Raw genomic sequence first — 20,580 nt, forward strand, 5'->3', positions numbered from 1 at the left:
AGCTTTGGTTATTCAAATTTCAGCTGAGGTGGGAAAGGAAGGTGAATTATGAATAAAGCTTTGACAGGTATACCCAAAAGACTGATCTCAGTGGAAACCACATTGTCATTCATTCTGTGAGCCTCCTACGAATACTACAAAGTAATTGGATCCTCCCAAACGTCATAGCAGATGTTAATATACACCCCAAGGAATTATTTGTGACAAGTGACAAATAACTTGCTGAACATTAACAATACTGGAACAGAGCCCTCTGTAGTACATTGTCAATATTGTTTGCCCTAGTATGGAGCAATGCAGCCTGAGAGTTGAAGGGCAAACATGTTATTGTGGAAAATTAGCATCCATGCATATTTCCGTGTGTTTACCTCCCGAGTCAGCCAACAAGTTTGTTGGAATAACTTCCAGTCATTCAGTCCAACATCACACAAACCAACCTCCCTTCCATTGACTTCATCTATACTTCACGCTGTATCGGCAAGTCCAGTAGCATAATCAAGGTCCAGTCTCACCTTGGTCACTCCCTCTTCTCCCATCTCCCACCATGCAAGAGGTACAGCAATGTGAAAACACATACCTCCAGATTCTAGGGTAGTTTCTTCCCAGTTTGTTATCTGGTCACTGAACAGTCCTATCAACAAGAGCTACTCTCTACCTAATTGGACTATCTTATTCAAACTTGACTTTATCTTGCACTATACGTTATTCATCTGCACACTGTGGACGGCTCAATTGCAATCATGTACAGTCTCTCCACTGACTGGATAGCACGCAACAAAGCTTTTTACTGTACATCGGTACACGTGACAATAAATAAACTAAACATGGATCCCTTCCAACAAAGATTTAAGAGTTGGCACGCAAGGTAAAACTGAATCTTAGCCCCAATGTCAGTTCAATAAGTTTGGACAACCAAGCCAGAAATGCGTGTGGTCCTAGGTAACTTGCTGAGTTGACCAATGTCTCCTGTCATGATGAATGTGATGCCAAAATAGCTTTCACCACACCAGATTACGGAACTACTGGAGACGAGATTTGAGGATGTCAACTAGATCGTTAGGCTGTATCTTCTGTAAGAAACGAGGGACAAATATTCGGCACCAATGCTATCCCTCCACCCCCCAGTGAGATCTGAGAACATTTCATGTCCCTTCAGTTCACTCAAACACAGAACACAAACTAGTTTGAAGGGATATGGACCATACGCAGGCAGGTTGGACTAGTGTTGCTGGGACATGTAGGCCAGTGTGGGCAAGTTCGGCCGAACGGCCTGTTTCCAAGCTGTATGACTCTACAGTCACCAAATACATATTCTCCAACCTGAGAGGTTATAGATGGTCCCAAGGAGTACCTACTTACAAAAACCCACACCGGGTCCCCCTTTGTTCTCCCACCGTCCCTCACAGCGGTCAAGTTAATTAATACCAAGTTCAAAGAAGTTGCATTCCTCTGGCAAGTTGCATTCCTCTGGTAAAGCTGCCTCATGGTCTTGTCCTAATCAACAGTTTTTGATGCAGGTTTATACAATTAGGTTTATTTTTGAAAGTCGTTGCTATGCTAAGAATCATTTGAATGTGCAAATAAAACGTCTTTGTCAGGCCTATAAGCTTCCAAGTGTATCAATTAGACTAAAATTCATCACTTAAAATCGCATCCCAGTAAATCACCAATCATGCTTGTTTTAATTATTTGATGGAAAAATACATTTTTCTTAGTTGTTAGCCCCATTCAACATTAAGTGCAGTCTTCCAACCTCCAGGAGGCGGTGGGTGTAGAGATGGTGGTAATTCATGGGTTGAATGATATCCTGGAGGTAGCCAATACACAATAGGCACATCCTCCTCCTTTTCTACTTCTACGTCACTGCAACAAAATATGACAGAATACTGGATTATGATCTACAACAAATCATCAGTCAAAGAATATAGCCAATACCGTATCACAGTGCAATAAACAGAATAACATATATCACTGGTTGGGAATTTACTAGCATCGAATTTAAGTAATTTTAACTTCAAAAATTCAAATCAATATTGCAATTCACAGTACAGTAACTAAAAAAAGACAATTTTTTAATTAAAATAGCCTGAACATAGAATTTTAAAACTGATGTAAGAGAATGCATTTTGTTTCTTGGAGCACTTTCCTCAGCTTGGAAGAAGGTAGGATCTGTACCATTGGGACTGTTTACACCCCAAACTGTGCTGTCACCAATGTTTTAGCAAGTCACAGTGCTGGGAAAGTGGAAGAGTATTCAAAATTAGACATTGGATCAATGTTGTAAAGATGCAGTAAATCGAAAATTAGAAATAAAGGCAAAGAGAAAGGTATTAATACCTAAATGGGGAAAACATTTGACAGATAGTCAAAGTTACTACAAATCTTCAATTATATTAGCAGATAAGGCAAGAGGTTACTGAAAAATAAGGACTAAACTGAAGGCTGAGTACCTGAAGGCTTGTAACATTTGAGACAAAGCTGATTTCAAAGAGAAAATAAAATTCCAAGGAGAGAATCCACCATCTGCGGTGAACTTGAAAAATGTACAGTTCATAGATTCACACCTCATAGGAACAGAAGTAGGCCATTCGGCCCATCAAGTCTACTCCACCATTCAATCTTTGGTTCAAAATCTTTATAGTATTACATTTAAAGAAAAACTACCTAATTTTATGAATTATGAGTGGCATATCAGAAGATTTAACAGAATGAAAAAAAGAGCAATGCAAACTAATTGAAGGAAGGCAAACACTGGTACCAAAGAAATTGCTTGCTTACGAGTCAACAGGTCCTGGTGGATACCATTTTAGGGTGTTAAAAATGGTTGGTGGGATATTCGCTTTTAATGTTACAGAATTTCCTGGATTCAGGAAACATTCCATTGGATTGGAAAACGGCAAATGCAGCCCCTTTATTCAAAACTATAGGGAACAAAGCAGGAAACTATCGGGCAGTAAATTGACATCTGCCACGGGGAAAACATTAGAAGTCATTATTAAAGATATAATGGCAGGGTTGTTGGAAAAATCAAGGTGACCAAACAAAATTAATATGGTTTTTTGAAATGAAAATTATATTTGACCAATTTAGTCTTAGTAACGCAGGGAACTGCTAAAAGTAAGTGACATATTTCTAGATGGCATGGACCGATTCTTTTTAAAATAGGTAATTCTTCAGCTAAGGTTGTGTGATGGGAGTGTCCATGGAGAGATGGTGGTACAGATCTGCTGGCCGAGTGCCAAGATTTATAGATAGACATCTGCACAAAGTCCAAGCTTTTAGTGCTGACTTCAAGCCGAGCTAAAAGCAGCAGTGTCCACCTTGCTGCCAACAGCTGCAACCACTCTCTGCTATTTCAGCTGGCACTTTCAGGTGGGGCAGTGAAACCACCCACATGCTTCCAGCCTGCCGCAAGCATGGTGCACCCCACTCAAATGAGTGAAAGAAATAGAGCTGATAGGAGAAAAGCAGTTTTTTTTTTTTTTTTTAATATTTCTCTTGGATTTAACCTGATTTTGTGTTATTAGTTCAAGAAGAAAAATTACAAGTATTTCTCCACCGTCATGTGTTGAAATAGTCACAATGCTGCACTCAGCAATAACGAGCTGGGAAGCAGGAGGCACTCTAAAACAGGTGGCTTACCATGGGGGCAGGAAGCCAGCCAGTAGTTTGGGGACAATAAAAAATCTAACCCTGGAATGCGAAAATTTACTACTATAGATTATTTTTCCAAGTTCAGATTTACAACTCTAAATTTAAGTCCATTTAATTTCAGTCTTGGGGCATCGCCTATTTTCTTTTTATTGGGCTTGAACAATCCAGTTGCCAAACTATTGTTGGACACTGATTTTTTTTAAAAATGCAAACTTTCTGGAGAACCAGATTTTGCCTGCAGAAATATATAACTAAATTGTATGCACTTAAATGCAACAATGCAAATAAATATTAGGGATATCTGAAGTGGTTTCAATACCAGTTCTTAAAACTGAGAGCTCAATACGACGTACTGTATTTATACAACACCTTTCATGACCTTAAAATAACTAAAGCACTTTGAATGCTTCTAAATCTAGTCACCAGTGTTATGTTGGAAATACAACAGTCATGATATACAAACTACGTGTGGAACTATGCTAAAAGACTAAATCAGACCTCAGAAGCAAAAAACCAGAGCAACCTGAAATGTTCAAAGATAAACGTTTCATAGAAATGGAGATCAAGGAGTGTATCAACATAACCATAATAGATAATTAATATCACATGTCAAACTCAAACAAAATTGACAGATAGTCAAAGTTACTACAAATCTTCATTTATATTAGCAGATAAGGCAAGAGGTTACAGAAAAATAAGGACTAAACTGAAGGCTCACTAAGACCAGTTATTCAAACGTTCGAGGAGCAGAATTAGTGAACTAAAGTAGCTTTATGTGGACATGTAAAATATCAGGACAAGATTTAAGTTAAAATGGATACAGCTATCAATATAAAGCTAAATTTATTTAACAGGAGATTACTCGAGTCATACTGATTCAATGCAGTTCACCGTTCTCGCATCAGGCTAGCAGTTTATATTCTTGCTTATCTCCTTCGCCTATTTTCGCCTATTTCCTTCGCTCCATAGATGCTGCTGCACCCGCTGAGTTTCTCCAGCTTTTTTTTGTGTAACCCTATATTCTTGCTTGTCTTGGTTTGCAAATGGGTGGTGAACAGTATAGTAAAGAAAGATAAAAAAGGCAATGTTTGCACAAGTTGAACAAAAAGCCCCTTATCATTGGCCACATCACAAGGATACTTCAACACAATGTCCCGAAAACGATTGGAAAAGCCTTCACAAGGAAGGTTGTTATCCCTACGATAACTTTATACGTCAATCAAAAAAAAATAGACAATAGATGCAGGAGCAGGCCATTCAGCCCTTCGAACCAGCATCGCCATTCAATGTGATCATGGCTGACCATCCCCAAACGGTACCCCGTTCCTGCCTTCTCCCCATATCCCCCGACTCCGCTATCTTTAAGAAACCTGGGTCAAACTGTGGATGGATGTACTGCGAATTAGAAGTGACATTCTCATTTTTCCATTCATGGATCATAATCATTAAGGGGTTTATGTTTGCCCCCCCCCCCTCCCCTCCCATTCCCCTGTCACCCAACCAAAAAGCATTAAATTATATTAGATTTATTTAATACATAATTTAGCAACAGAGAATAACAATTTTGACAAACTAATTTGAATTTCAATTGGGTATTTTCGAGTAAACTGTTAAATTTTGAGTTTTGCACAAGAAATCAATTTCATTGATTAGATAATAGAACAATTAAACCCCCATGATGTCTCTTTCAGATTTTCAATTAAGAGTAATTATGCTTATTTCACATGGTCAAAACAGTGGCATTTAATATTGTCAGAGATTAGAATCCTATTTTCTACTTCATTAGACAATTAAATTATTGGTAGGTAGTTAGTAACTTTGAAATTGGAAAAGAGAACAGCTCTTTTTAGTTCATAAAATGCGAGTAAGGAGAGTGAAATAGTGCTGTATTATTTTATACCAGAATGTACATGTGCTAAAACAAGACCCTTGCAATTCCTGAAGTGACCAATAGACAATAGACAATAGGTGCAGGAGCAGGCCATTTGGCCCTTCAATGTGATCATGGCTGATCATCCCCAATCAGTACCCCGTTCCTGCCTTCTCCCCATATCCCCTGACTCCGCTTTTTTTAAGAGCCCTATCTAGCTCTCTCTTGAAAGCATCCAGAGAACCTGCCTCCACCACTCTCTGAGGCAGAAATTCCACAGACTCACCACTGTGAGAAAAAGTGTTTCTTCGTCTCCGTTCTAAATGGCTTACTCCTTATTCTTAAACTGTGGCCCCTGGTTCTGGACTCCCCCAACATAGGGAACATGTTTTCTGCCTCTGGTGTGTCCAAGCCCTTAACAATCTTATATGTTTCAATGAGATCCCCTCTCATCCTTCTAAACTCCAGAGTGTACAAGCCCAGCTGCTCCATTCTCTCAGCATATTGCCATCCTGGGAATTATCCTTGTAAACCTATGCTGCACTCCCTCAATAGCAAGAATGTCCTTCTTCAAATTAGGGGACCAAAATTGCACACAATACTTCAGGTGTGGCCTCACTAGGGCTCTGTACAACTGCAGAAGTGTTGTACTCCTGCAGGCATTCAGCAGTATACAACTCCCACAAGTGACTAATTCTTTAAAGGCCCACTCTCCATCTGCCAGAAGGGAGAGTACAGGTCCTGTCCCACGGCGATTTTTTCGGTGACTGTCAGCATCATTGACTGACGTATAAGGTCACCGAAAAAGTCGCGCCGTGATGCGGCAGTGACGCGACGTGATGATGTATTGATGCACGGTGTTTCCTCATGTGTCGCAACATTTTTTTTTGACACCGCTGGATTTTGAAATGTTCAAAATCTTTCGGCGACCCTGATACGTCAGTCAATGACGTCGGCAGTCGCCAAAAAAAATCACCAAGTGAGACAGGCCCTTAAGAAAGGACCTTAAGTTGGTTAAGAGCTTCTATTACTTGCTAAATAGACCAGAAAGAATATATGGTGCTCTATGGGCCTATTTTCCAGTCCTCCAGTCCTCCAATGCACAAATTAGAAAAAAATCAAAATCAGCATTCCACAAACCACATAATAGATCTCAGTCCAGATTTTGAACATGGACCCCTTTTTGGATAAAGGATTAGCAGGGGTTTCCATAAGATCCTCCAAGATTCTGAAATAGCAAAGCATTGGGTTTCATAGTGGTATACCAGTAATTAAGATTATTTCAACGATCCAATGCAGGGTGATATATCACAAGATAGTAGCTCTTCTACTACTCCCACATCTAAACATGTTTACAATGAAAAGAAACAGGGGTGTTTACACATTTATTTTAGATATTGTACAACATCTCACTTTCAACATTCCAAACTTGACTGCATGTCAAGACAGAACATGGTTAGATCTCAAAAATAATTGAATGCGCTGAAGCAGTTTGGACCCATCTAGCCTCATGGAAATGTGAGGAAAAGGGATTTGGGTAGGGTTGAACCGATGATCACATTCAAGTTCACCCAAAAAGTTGGTTCCAATAGTTGAAAATTCTTGGTGCTTGTACCAGTTTCAATCAAGGCAAATAATGATTCAAAATGTAAAAATAAAAATTTCTCTGCTGGAAACATTTATGCCATTTGAATCAGAAAATTTGGAATTTTATTCCCATTCTAGATTTATGAATTCTACCCAAGTAATCACAGCTATGCAGTGCTATTATAAATCCCAACAATTGTCTAGTAAAGATCACAGTACATGTGTCTTGATGAATGCTGAAAGATCCTATTGCCCTATTCAGGAAGGCAAGGCATGCTTTCATTCCCTGGCCAATATTATGACAAAAAAATTTAGAAACTTCATTATTAATTGATTTTCACTGCTGTTTATGCAATATTGCAGATGCTCTATTGTTGCTTTGTTTTTCTACTCTAGTCACTTCATTTCAAAGAAAGTATGTGAAGCAGAACATTAAATATTGATTTGCATTTTATATTGCTAATACATTATATGATGCTAATTAATATGCAACCTTAACCTATAGCACTTGCCTTATAATGACATTGGAATATGCAAATATGCACATCAAAATTATAACAAAATGTTAAAAAGTCTTTTAAATACAAGACAAAATGTTAGCAAGAAAATAATAGCCCGTCTGAAAAATCAATAACAATTTGAGACTTGAATGTATCAAATTTGATACACTGCTCTCCTTGACTAAAAGCAAGTATAATGAATGTGGTCATCTTGGTTATAGAAAGCGTATAGAGCAGCATGCATCATATCTGATCCAAGTGCCCATCGTTGCTAACACACAAATTGGAAAAATCTCGTTCTTCAGAACTATCAGTTCTTGTTACCAAGCACATTAATTCCATGTACACGTTTCTTAGACACTTGCAAAATTCCATCTTATTCAATGATAGAAGGGCAACAACATCGCTTCTTATTACTATCCATTCGTGTATATTTTGCTATTGAACGAACAAATGCCAGCCTATCAAACTAAAGGAAAGCCCTGTGTTTATTAAAATGTAATTAAACTTTGAAATATAGATAACCCAGGAAGTTGTTCATGGTCTCTAGGAGGAAGGAAGATGTTAAAATGCACTGGATATTAACAATTTCACTTGCCAAATCAACAATATATTTGTAGATCTATCTCCTCACTATATCAAAAGAGAAACTGCTGCAAAATACATGTCTCAAAATTAAGTTGTTAACTGCTGCCATTGATAGGAATTTGTACAAAGCAGCTTCGATGAAGCAAAAATACCCACAAGAGTATAACAGCACGAAATATCCAATGCTTTGCCATTATATATTTAAAAAATAACTTCTTCATTGGTTAACTCCCCATGTGTGCAGTCGCAATGTGATGCTGCTTTAGGAACATAATAATTGAAGCAAGTAAGTGAAATTGCGCTACAAACCTGGCAAGTGTGACAGTTTATAGGCATTACATGCAAGTTACCTGATGTGCAAATGATTTTCTTTTCTTTTGGCTCTCTTTGCCAACCATTCATCAATGTTAGGGTTTAGTCGGTCATCTTGCTCAACTGTATTTTCTTCTGAAACAAATTGATTTCAATTAATGTTAATAAGAGAAATAACGCATTATTAGCAACTGAACGCAAAGAGCACGAAACATTAGAATAGAATAGAATAGTTTCTTTATTGTCATTGTAACACGAACCATGTACAACAAAATTTAAAAATGTCAGCCAGTCAGTGCACCATTCAAACATTTCTAAAAGCTAACGATACATACAAGGTAAAATGTTAAAAGATAAACAACTAAACAAATATCACAAAAATAGCACGCTTATTCCACTCATAGTATAGATATGTTTTTACAATTGAACGTTACTATGTTTTCAAAGGACAATGGAGAAGGCAGTAACATTTGTGCATGTAGGATTTATTTTTAATTTATTATATTTTAATTTTGCAAGGACCTGATGAAGATCAGAATTACAAAATGTGTTTCCTTTCTGGTTTTTATGCTGTTTTCCTCCAGATCAATTCTTAACATTCTTTATTGCCTCACTACTCCTCTTGAAGCTGGTTTGTGGACACTATCACTGCAATATGGACATTTCTAAATCAATCTCAGGAATTCTTAATCCAAATTAGTTTAGAGTACACTGCACACTTGACACTCCCAATGACTGAATCAGCAAGGCAAAGATTAAATTTGAAAAAAGGAATAAATGTGGTATACTCAAAAGAAAAACCCTAACATTGATGCATTAAAAAAAGATGGAGTGGCAAGGAAGAGTGTGAAAAAATTCACATTTTCTAGGCTTAAAAAGAAAACTGAAAGGAACAGGAACATGAAAGATCAGTTATCCAAATTACTGATCAAAAAAGCAACAAAGCAAATTCAGGACAGAAATAGAGGGAAGATGTAAACTCTACATTTTTTAGTCATGCAAAGGAATCTACTACGGGCTCAATCAGTTATAAACCTTACAGTATAGTGCTTAAAATGTTGTCAAACCAGATCATTCTTTAGTTTTAACATTATTTCCTTCAGGTTGAATCAGGTGTCAATTTTAGTTTGTTTTGTTCTGCTATTACTGTGATTGTCAAGTGCACATTCTGCTACAGATTCTGTGTCTCAAATTAGATCTGTTAAGGTAGGAAATAACAATAAAAAGTTGGGTTAAATAATGTTACCTGGGGTATTCAGCACCTGTGTAAATGAGTTAAAGATCATTCACTTGAACATTTATATGAAAAAAGGGTGCCTATCCTTAGAAAAAATCTACAGGTCTCGTGATTGGCACTTAGGCTCCTAGGCAGGACCACAAAGCAGTCTTTACTCAAGGGAACTAAATTAATATCATAAAGGTTTTAACAATGAGCAGTTGTTTAATTTGCAGGCTCCATAATGATGAAGAATATGGGTAAAAGCTCTAAATAAAGAATAATGTTAAATTGTTATAAGATTGTTCTGCCCAATGAGCGGTGAATATGTAGAATAGACTGCACGGTAAGTTGAGCAAAAACGATAAGATCAGGTTTTTCTTCAAAAGAATACTAATAACAGATTATCTGGGCATTCAATGTGCTATTGGTGAAACCTCTTATGGACAAATTGACTGTTTTATCCACCTATATGATGACACTGAAATAGTCCAAAAACTTCAAATTGTTTAATTTGATAAATGCCTACATAAATATGTTAAAAAAAAAGGTGATCTTTTTCAAATGTTTCAAAAAGCCATTTAGATCTATCTGTACCACTCTGGTCCAGCACATTTCTATGCTGAAATGAAGTCATAGTTAAGACAAACCATGGATTTACTTGGTGGTGATGGTAGTGGGAAAGAACCAACAGCTCCATCTGCTGGAGGAGTTGGTTTCTTTTGACTCGTTGCAGTCACAAATGTCAACATGTTACTGGCTAAAAGATTTTCCAGCCTTCAGTTAGAGGGAGTCCCCATATGGGCTCCTAGCCTGAAGGGCTGAAGTGAAAGGACAGATAACCTTTGATAGAAGTTTCAGTTCTAAAGTTGATACAATTTGGTAACATTTCAAGTCTGATGTGAAAAGAGGGCATCAATACATAACGTTTCCTTTATCATTTTCCTTTGTCCGCTATCATTTTCTATTTCTAATTTGGAATCTGACAAGATTTTGTCTCTCATTGTCTCTAGGAATCGCTAAATTGTTTTGCAACTGTGATCAGCCCCCAATAAAACGATGCACCATCAGCATAAACACTACAATTAGGACTGTAGAAGCCTACTAAAATACTTAGAAATTAAAAACAATATTGGTGCAAAACAAAAGCCCAAAATCCGTAGTGCAATCAAGGCAGTTCATAGTCTAGTTGGTACTTGTCGTGTTCAAGCCCGATGGTTGTTAAGGAAAGTTGTTCCTGAACCTGGAGGTCACAGTTTTCAGACTCCTATACCTTCTTCCCGATGGCAAGAGTGAAAGAAGACGTTGGCGAGCGTGGTGAGGATCCTTGAAGATGATAGCTGCTTTTTTGTGGCAGTACCTCCTGTAGATCCCTTCGATGGTGGGGAGGTCAATACGTCCACTGCTTTTTGTAATATCCTACATTCCCGGGTGTTCGAATTGTTGAACCTGATACAACCTGATATGCTCTCTACCATACACCTGTACCACCAGTCATAATAAGAACACTTTCTCATATTTAGCTTGATCTTCATTTGTAGATCTTCATTATATTTTATGATGAATTTTTACATTAGGATGAATTTTGCACAAATGCAGAAGTTTATATTTTAGTCTAAGTTCATATCACAAGCTATAACAATTCTTTCTGGTTTTGAAATTATAAATGGCTTCTGATATTGGTATGGACATTTTTTCCCACTGTTGAAGGAGGTAGTGTGCGCCAAAATGTTCCAATTGTTCTATGATGTGTTTCTGCATTCTGTTGCTTAATACTTTATTTTATTTTCAATTTTCTGAACAAGATTAGTCTGCAAAACCTAGACCATATTCGTTAAAATCCTTTAAACAAAATTGCCCTTTTACTCATGGATAGTTAACTAATAATCAAATTAAGCTACTATTGTTTACTGCTAGAATTGATTCTACTTTTCCAATTATACATGGCCCTTGATAAATGAGCCATTCCCCATCCTCATGTACAACCTGCTGAATATCATTTCTACCGGCAACCAAATATTGGTTTTATTCTGCAGTAGTTGCATTAATAGTACAGGAATTACTTCTCAAATACAAATTAAATCTGGCCCCGAGACAAAATGTTAGGCAAATCTTCACATACACAGTGCGATCAACTGAAATACGTAGGATTTCTCAGGCAAATGTGTCAACTATTTTTCAGCATCACGTACCATAGAAGGGTTTTCAAGTGTAGATGAAATCAGACCAGTTGGTTCTGAAATGTTCAAGAATTAAATCACAAGCATGCCCTAAATGGCAGTGCATCCACAGCTATTCAAAGCCTGTAGCCATTTCTTTGCACACGAGGCCAATGGCAAGACATGACATGCCAGGGCTCTCACTTAACTTTTTTTCTCTGATGCCAGCCGGGTAACCTAGGCAGCTTTTTAGGTTGCCAAATGACATTTTAGGTGGTAATTTAAGACGGCTTGCATGACGCATGCGATAATGTGCTCGGACGAAGTGCGTAGTTACCAATCGGAATTATGCTCAATGAAGCATTCACATATTATTCAATTATTCACATACTGCTTCAAATAAAGTCACAAACTAAACATATTCACCAATCAAGACATGATATATACCACAATGATTGCAGCAAAATTACAATACAGTATCTCAGCACTTTTCACACGTTGCAATGAATGCAATTTCTAGTATTTCTTTCCACTTCCAAACAAAAATGTGGTTGGATTATTCAGCGTATGATCAACCTCGGTGAGACCAAGCGCAGGCTTGGCGGTCGCTTCTCACAACACCTCCACTCAGTTCGCAATAACCAACCTGATCTCCCGGTGGCTCAGCACTTCAACTCAGGAGGGATGGAGAAGGGGGAGGTGGGTCGTTCCCTCACGGTCCCGGGACAGCACTCCCGCCGCTCCAGTCGCCGTGCTACACGGCTCCACCCCTCTCTCTCCCCGGGGAGACGTGGTGAGCAGTACAGGGTGGGCCGGGCCGGGGGTTGGAGCAATGTTTACAAACCTCGACCTCAGCTCACACCCGTCCGCCCGGACCACGGCATCCGCTCCTACCGCTGGCCCTCTCCCTCCCTTCCCTTCTTCCCTCCCTCCCTCCTCTCAATCTTTTCCCTTATCTCCTCCCTCCCTCGTTTCTTTCTCTCCATCCCTCCCTCTCTTCTCTCCTTCCTCCATTCTCTCCTTCCCTCCCACACACACATACTGCACAGACAACTACAATACAACACATACAATACAATACCGTTTATTGTCATTTGAACCTCAAATGAAGCTCAAACGAAATTTGGTTTCTGCAGTCATACAACAAAAAAAAGAGAAAAAAAACACACAGATCACGCCCAGACAAGTAACTAACACACACACACTCTTCCTTTCTTCTTCCTCCCCCCCCCCCCCCCATCAGTCTGAAGAAGGGTTTCGGCCCGAAACGTTGCCTATTTCCTTCGCTCCATAGATGCTGCTGCACCCGCTGAGTTTCTCCAGCTTTTTTGAGTAACCCACAAATATACACTGTTTTGTTTTCTCGTTTATAATATTGTTTACAGAGTACTATGTTTACATATTCTGTTGTGCTGCTGCAAGTAAGGATTTCATTGTTCTAACTGGGACGTGAGAGAATAAAGCACTCTTGACTTACGTCGCCAATGTGTGCGATAGAACTAGTGCACGGGTGATCGGTGGTCGGCGTGGACTTGGTGGGCCGCAGGGCCTGTTTCCACGCTATATCTTTAAATTAAACTAAAAACACTAAAACCAGAGGGAGTCTAAAGATTGGGTCTCTACCCGAATAGTCACCTAAGCATGAATAGTCTTCACCCTACCAAAGTTCTCCAACCAGACGCAACTAAATTTAAGGTAGACAAAAATGCTGGAGAGGGTGAGGGCGAGGCAGCATCTATGGAGCGAAGGAAATAGGCAACGTTTCAGATCAAGGCCCTTCTTCAGACTGATGGGGGGGGGGGGGGGAGGAAGAAGAAAGGAAGAGGCGGAGACAGTGGGCTGTGGGAGAGCAGGGAAGGGGAGGGGAAAGAAGGAGAAAGCAGGGACTACCTGTAATTGGAGAGTCAATGTTCATACCATTGGGGTGTAAACTACCCAAGCAAAATATGAGGTGCTGCTCCTCCAATTTACAGTGGGCCTCACTCTGGCCATGGAGGAGGCCCAGGAGAGAAAGGTCAGATTCGGAATGGGAGAGGGATTTAAAGTGCTGAGCCACCGGGAGATCAGGTTGGTTATTGCGAACCGAGCAGCAGTGTTGGGCGAAGTGACCGCCAAGCCTACGCTTGGTCTCACCGATGTAGAGCAGCTGACACCTAGAGCAGTGGATACAATAGATGAGGTTGGAGGAGGTGCAGGTGAACCTCTACCGCACCTGGAAAGACGGCTTGGGTCCTTGGAAGGAGGGAGGTAAAGTGACAAGTGTAGCATTTCCTGCGGTTGCAAGGGAAAGTGCCAGGAGAGGGGGTGATTTGGGTGGAAGGGACGAATTGACCAGGGTGTTACGGAGGGAGCGGTTTCTGCGGATAGCCAAAAGGGGAGGAGATGGGAAGATGTGGCCAGTGGTGGGATCCCGTTGGAGGTGGCGAAGCTGTCGGAGGATTATCTGTTGTATGTGATGGCTGGTAGGATGGAAGGTGAGGACAAGGGGGAACTCTGCCCTTGTCACGAGTTGGGGGGATGGGGAGTGAGAGCAGAGTTATGGGATATAGAAGAGACCCTGGTGAGATCCTCAGACCATAATGAAAGAGGGGAACCCCCGTTCCCTAAAGAACGAGGTCATCTCCGATGCTCTGGTTTGGAAGCCAGTGGTTGGAAATTTGAGGTATCTCTTTTTCTCCCCCAAGAACCATTTTTTCATTCATCATCTATTACATGAGGAACTAGCACTTACCTTCTACCTTTTGTCTCAACTTCTGAATATCCTCATCTGTCATATGGGAAAATTTGCAATTAGCACCAAAATCACATTGTCCTGCAGAAAAAAAACAATAATTGTAATCATTAACAGCAGAGAGGAGAAATTGATTTAAAAAAAAAAAACTAAAACACATGGTGCAGTGGGAACCTGATACACAGGAGCAAAGGCAGATTTCTCAATCTGAGCCACACCTGCGTCCCAAGTAAATGAATCAGATCTGATACCTTACTCAGGTGTATCCAATATGTCCTATTAATTACCAAAAAGGCATACATTTAGAGAAATGCTCACAGAATGTTTCCCACTCAATTCCAAAGTTATATTGACAACTGGAAAATTGAAAGGCACTGGGTTAAAACAGACCTGTAACCAAATTTCACAGCTCATCAATAATGTGATGGAAATCCTGTCAATAACAAAATAATAAATCTAATATTTCTCCATAATTTTAGCTTTCATACAATATGATGAAATACCAAAATATGATTTTGCAGTGTTAGTTTTCGCACAACATTCCCCAGTAAAACTGGACAATGGGTCACCTTCCAACATCTCAGACTTCTGAAGAAGGTCTCGACCCGAAACGTCACCCATTCCTTCTCTCCAGAGATGCTGTCTGTCCCACTGAGTTACTCCAGCATTTTGTGTCTACCTTTAATTAATGCACAGTTAGGAGCTAAGAGCCCAGACTTAAACCCGATCAAACATCTTTGGAGGGACCTGAAAATAGCTGTGCATTGACGCTTCCCATCCAACCTGACAGAGCTTGAGAAGGTCTGCAGAGAAGAATGGGAGAAATTACCCAAATACGGGTGTGCCAAGCTTGTAGCGTCATACCCAAAAATAGTTGAGGCTGTAATCGCTTCCAAAGGTCCAAATGTGACATTTTAGTTATTTCTTTTGAACTACTTAGCAAAAATGTATTTATTTTGTTTTAATATTTTATTTTATTAGAAGTAAGTACAATCATATGGCACCAAAGTGCCTAATTTATATTTTCATAATACATTTTATGTACAGCTTCTTATTTTATTTTTGTTGTTATAATAAAGAAAAATAAGAATAAGAAAAATAAATTAGACAGTAAAGGATAAAAGACGTGAGATATATAGTGTGTGAAGAAGAAGAAAAAAGAACTGAATGATTGAAAGTTGAAGAAAAGAAAATAGGAAAAAGAGAATAAGACATAAAGAAAAGAAGTAAGGAGATCATTGTTTATAACCTTGACCATCCCTCGTCCAGTCCTGAAACAGTTCGCTTTTACAATTGTGTTGCACCATATGATTCCAAAAAGACGACAAATGGAGACCAACTCGTTATGAATTGGTCTGATTTATCCATTAGGAGGAATTGCATTTCCTCAAGATGTGCGCTGTCCAACATGCTTGCAATCCACATTTTAAGCATTGGTATTGATGTATTTTTCCAAAATTACTTAGCAAAAATTTCTAAACACCTTTGTCGCTTTTTTATTATGTATTTTTGTGTAGATTGATGATTAAAAAAATTAATTTAATCCATTTTAGAATAAGGCTGTATCGTAACAAAATGTGGAAAAAGTGAAGGGGTCTGAATGCTTTGTGAATTCACTGTATGGAGAGTATTTCAATGCACTCTTATGGACAATATTCACCGGCTCTTGTCCCCTGCTGCACACATCGGCACCCGGGTCGTCGTGGTGGTCACCGCTCCGCTCGCAGAACACAGACCCTCGCTCGCAGAACATAGACCCTCGCTAGGAGAACAGTCCACTTCAGGTTTATTCTCCCTGCCGGACACCGGGTCCCGGAAAGGGCGTTACCTTCATGGTGACCGACAGGCGAGAAGACCAATCTGCTCATCTCACGATTTTTTAAACCTTCATAACTTTTGTAAAATTCCAAGCGATATCCCAGCAATATAGGGTACCGTTTTTGCGCAAATTTAAATACAACACAAGTGGTCAAGATGAGAGTTTTAGTAATAGTATAGATAGATAGATTCTATCCAGTTCTTGTTCAGTTGTTTGAATTTGCTACCATATGGGGTACACAAGCATATATTTAGCTCTGATATTTCTGGACTTACCAGATTTCTGTACTTACCAGATTGTAGAAACTTTCTGCAAGGCTTTTTGGCAAGTTCTTCTACCAAGATTGTGGCGCTATCTAAAAATCAATGAGAAATTAAGCAAAAATATTATTTTAAGCAATAGCTTTTAATCAGAGTCTCGCCAAAGAAAACCACACACATTTTCTAATTTACTAACTTATTACTAATGCATTATTTGAGCTCTAATATTAACCAAAGCATCTGAAATAAAAATTACTGTTTCCAGTTATTATTACTCAGTCGTGCCTATTACTTTTAAATATTACTTCTTAAACAAAATAAAACTTCACAAAAGCACAACATGATACAATTCTACAAAACGTGAATCATCTCATGGACATTATTGTCAACCCATTCAAAAGCGAACACTGTTCAACGGTGCAAAACACTATTTTGTTCTTAATTTATGTAAAGTTCCCCTTTTCAGTTTGTTTACTAACAAATTGGATGAGAAATCTAAAAAGTCCTTTATCCTGAGATGATGAGAGATGCAATTACACTATCAAATATCTAGTAGTTAGATTCTGGGCTGTGCTGTAATTTGAAATTGTTCAGACAAAGAACATTCATGTATTAAAAATTAGATAGACAGTTAAAAGAGAAATAGAATGATATGTAGGACACAAATTGTTGGAGTAACTCAGCAGGCGAGGCAGCATCTCTGGAGAACATGGATACGAGACGTTTCAGGTCAGGACTCTACTTCAAACTGCCAAACCTAGTCTAAAGAAGGGTTTGAGACTAAAATGCTGGCTTTCCATGTTCTCCGTAGTTACTGCATGACCTGCGGAGTTACTCCAGCACTTTGTGTCCTTTTGTGTACACCAACATCTGCAGTTCCTTGTTTCCACTCTATAGAACGATGTGTTGATGGGAGGAGGCTTCAGTTGATCATAAATTGAAAAGGGGGCCATTGGATTGGATGATAATTCTTTCCTCTAAGATTTATGTAATTCTGAAGAAAGTAGAGTATACCAAGCGAGGGAAGAAAAACACATTAGAATGTAATAGTTATTTGAAGTACAAGATTAATGTGTTAAATTAAAAGTGCAGCAAGACAAATTTACCATGAAACAAGCTGTAACTAACTATGAGACTGGTTGTATTAATGACAAAATCAAAACTGGAGGTACACCCAAAATGATTTTTCTATCATGCTAATTTTAGAAACTTTTGAAACACTACTATTGAGCACATTAGTCGCCTCTTCCTTATCCTTGCTCCTGAAGAAATTTTGAATGACATCCTTAATGTTCCGTGATTCTTTTCCTGTATGTTAAATTCTACAAATTTCACAAATAATCGTGGTGTCCATTTTGCTTATCCACTTGCTTGCTCCTTTCCATCTACAGCAGATGGCAGTAGAGGAGAAATAATAGATTGCCGTCAACCTTGCCACTAAACCACTGAATGTAGTGACGTATCACACCCATAATTATGCTATGCAATTGTTATCAAAAAAACATCCATTTATAAACAATAACTCAAAAGGCAGTACATCTTCCAAATGATATTACAGCCTTCCACATACAATAGACTAATCAGTTCAGAGTCCAAAATGAAAACTTGAAATGCCAATGAGCATATGCAGCCCTTTTCTTTTGGAACAAAACAATTCTGCTTTGCCCTCAATTACACCTCCTCCAAATTGGTCACAGGTGGATTTATTTATTAGTAGGATTTCAATGTAAGGATGAGGGTTTCATGATTAAGATGTTGCCAGATCACGAACTCATGTATGCCAACCACTGGAATTCTCTGGGACTTTGCCTAGTTTAGCTGAAGCTATCATATGCAGCCCTGGACGACATGCTTTGACCTCCAGTAGTGCACCATACAGAAGGCATAATCAGTACCTCCCTCACGTATACTACATGTGTTTGGTTTCTCTGTATTCCAAGCCTCAAACTTGTACGTACTGTACTTGCAGGTACTATCGGAACATTTAAGAAACATTTAGAGAGGTACATGGATAGGACAGGTTTAATGGGATGCATGTATAGCCGGGTAATTTACTATAGCCAATATTGGTGGGCTTGGATGATAAAATTCTCAGCAATGTTGCAGAGCTATTAATAAAAGTTCTACCATCCCCACCCCAAATCCTCTTTACTGACTTTCCCAGCAGATGAATGTACCAAATGTACGCTTGTCTATGGAGATACAAGGAACTACAGATGCTAACATCATCAGCAAAACACAAAATACTGGAAGAACACAGCAGTTTCAGTTTAGTTTGTTGTCATGTGTATCAAGGTACAGTGAAAAGCTTTTGTTGCATGCTAACCAGTCAGCAAAAAGACAATACAAGATTACAATCAATCCATTTACTGGGTATAGATACATGATAAGGGAATAATGTTTAGTGCAATGGAAAGTCTGATCAAGGATAGTCTGAGGGTCACAAAAAAGGTAGATAGAGGTAGCATCTAAGAAGGATTCAGATCATGATCAGATAATGATTCAGATCAGGACCTTCTTCAGACTTGTCTACATCAGAAGACGCTTGTCTATGTCCACCAAATTTGAGGCCACATGCAAACTGGAGGATGAGGCAACACACAAACTGGAGGAACAGCACTTCATACCCCACTTTGGCAGCTTACACTTCAATGGTATGAATATTAGATTTTCTTGTTCCTCACCCTAGTGGCATCCCCCCACCACCCAGCCTCTCTTTTCCCCTTCCACCCATGTCTCTTCTTCTGCCTTTATATTTCACTCATGTTCTCTCCTTAAGTATCCTCTTTATCCGTAGTCTTTGCCACTTACTCAGAAACATCTGCCATTTAACCCCCCCCCCCCCCCCCCCCCCCCCCCCCCCCCCCCACAATATCACTTCCCAGGCTTCGTTCCACAGTCATTTCTTGTCCAGCTTTTCCCCCAATATTAAGGTCTGAGTGGTCAACCACAAATTAGCTTGTAAATTCCCTCTGCAGATGCTGCCTGACCCATTGAGTTACTCCAGCACTTTGTGTTTTGCTATGGACGGATAGGAAATTTAGGTCACATAGCTTGACCCAGAGGGGAATCAAGAATCAGAGGACATAGGTTAAGATTTGGGGGGGGGGTGATTTAATAAGAAGCCGAGGGGCAACTTTTTTTCTACAAAGGGTGGTAGATATATGGAACCAAAGATCTTAAAGCTCCGCTATAGGAACTTTGTATGGAACAAGCTGCCGGAGGAGATAGTTGAGGTGCATGGATAGAACAGGCTTAGAGGGGTGTGGGCCAAACGCAGGCAGGTGGGACGGGTGTAGATGGGTCATGTTGGTCAGCGTGGGCAAGTTGGCGTTTCCAAGTTGTGTGACTCTATGACAAATTAGGACACACAAGCCTGGGCGATGCAAAGGGGTGGAGCCTGACTGCACCCCACCAGATAGAGCACAACACTCCATGCCTTCAGTCAGTGTGTAGGAAGGAACTGCAGATGCTGGTTTACACCGAAGATAGACACAAAATGCTGGAGTAACTCAGCGGGACAGGCAGCATCTTGGAAGAGAAGGAATGGGTGACGCTTCCTCGGCCGATCCCAACTATCACCCCCGGCCAACTCAATCGAATTTTACCTCGAAATGAATCGAACCAGAATTTCTTTGCCCTCTGGTGCTGAACTCCCTGCAAGTGTTTCTTTCTGTTGTGAAGGTTATCTTGAAAAGACCGGCCACAATAGTCGCAGAAATATGTCTTCCCCATCGAAGCCGGCGGCGGGTCGCTGACTGAGAGACAACCCCCTCAAGGCGGCGCTCAACTCAGCGCGTCCGTATACATCCGCAGAACGTAGTTCGACAACAGATGCCGGGATTTAATGCAGCCGCAAGGCTTGTTTGCGAGGAAATATGATT

General features: G+C 39.6%; 1 protein-coding gene across 2 annotated transcripts; it reads right to left on the reverse strand.

Annotated features, from left to right (window-relative positions):
- Window positions 1-1,663: 1,663 nt before the first annotated feature.
- On the reverse strand, window positions 1,664-20,481 carry zmat5 (zinc finger, matrin-type 5). 2 transcript variants are annotated; one of them, XM_055655651.1, is made up of 5 exons: window positions 20,305-20,481; window positions 16,729-16,791; window positions 14,618-14,698; window positions 8,550-8,643; window positions 1,664-1,863 (listed from the first exon to the last, which is right to left on the reverse strand). In XM_055655651.1, the coding sequence occupies exons 1-5, from the start codon at window positions 20,429-20,431 to the stop codon at window positions 1,719-1,721; spliced, it is 510 nt and encodes a 169-aa protein (XP_055511626.1). In that variant the 5' UTR covers window positions 20,432-20,481; the 3' UTR covers window positions 1,664-1,718. The 2 variants fall into 2 exon arrangements, with proteins under 2 accessions (XP_055511626.1, XP_055511625.1); XM_055655650.1 differs by having other exon boundaries at window positions 8,550-8,646.
- Window positions 20,482-20,580: the final 99 nt, after the last annotated feature.

This window comes from Leucoraja erinacea, chromosome 25 (assembly GCF_028641065.1).
Source record: "Leucoraja erinacea ecotype New England chromosome 25, Leri_hhj_1, whole genome shotgun sequence".
Classification (NCBI taxonomy): domain Eukaryota; kingdom Metazoa; phylum Chordata; class Chondrichthyes; order Rajiformes; family Rajidae; genus Leucoraja; species Leucoraja erinaceus.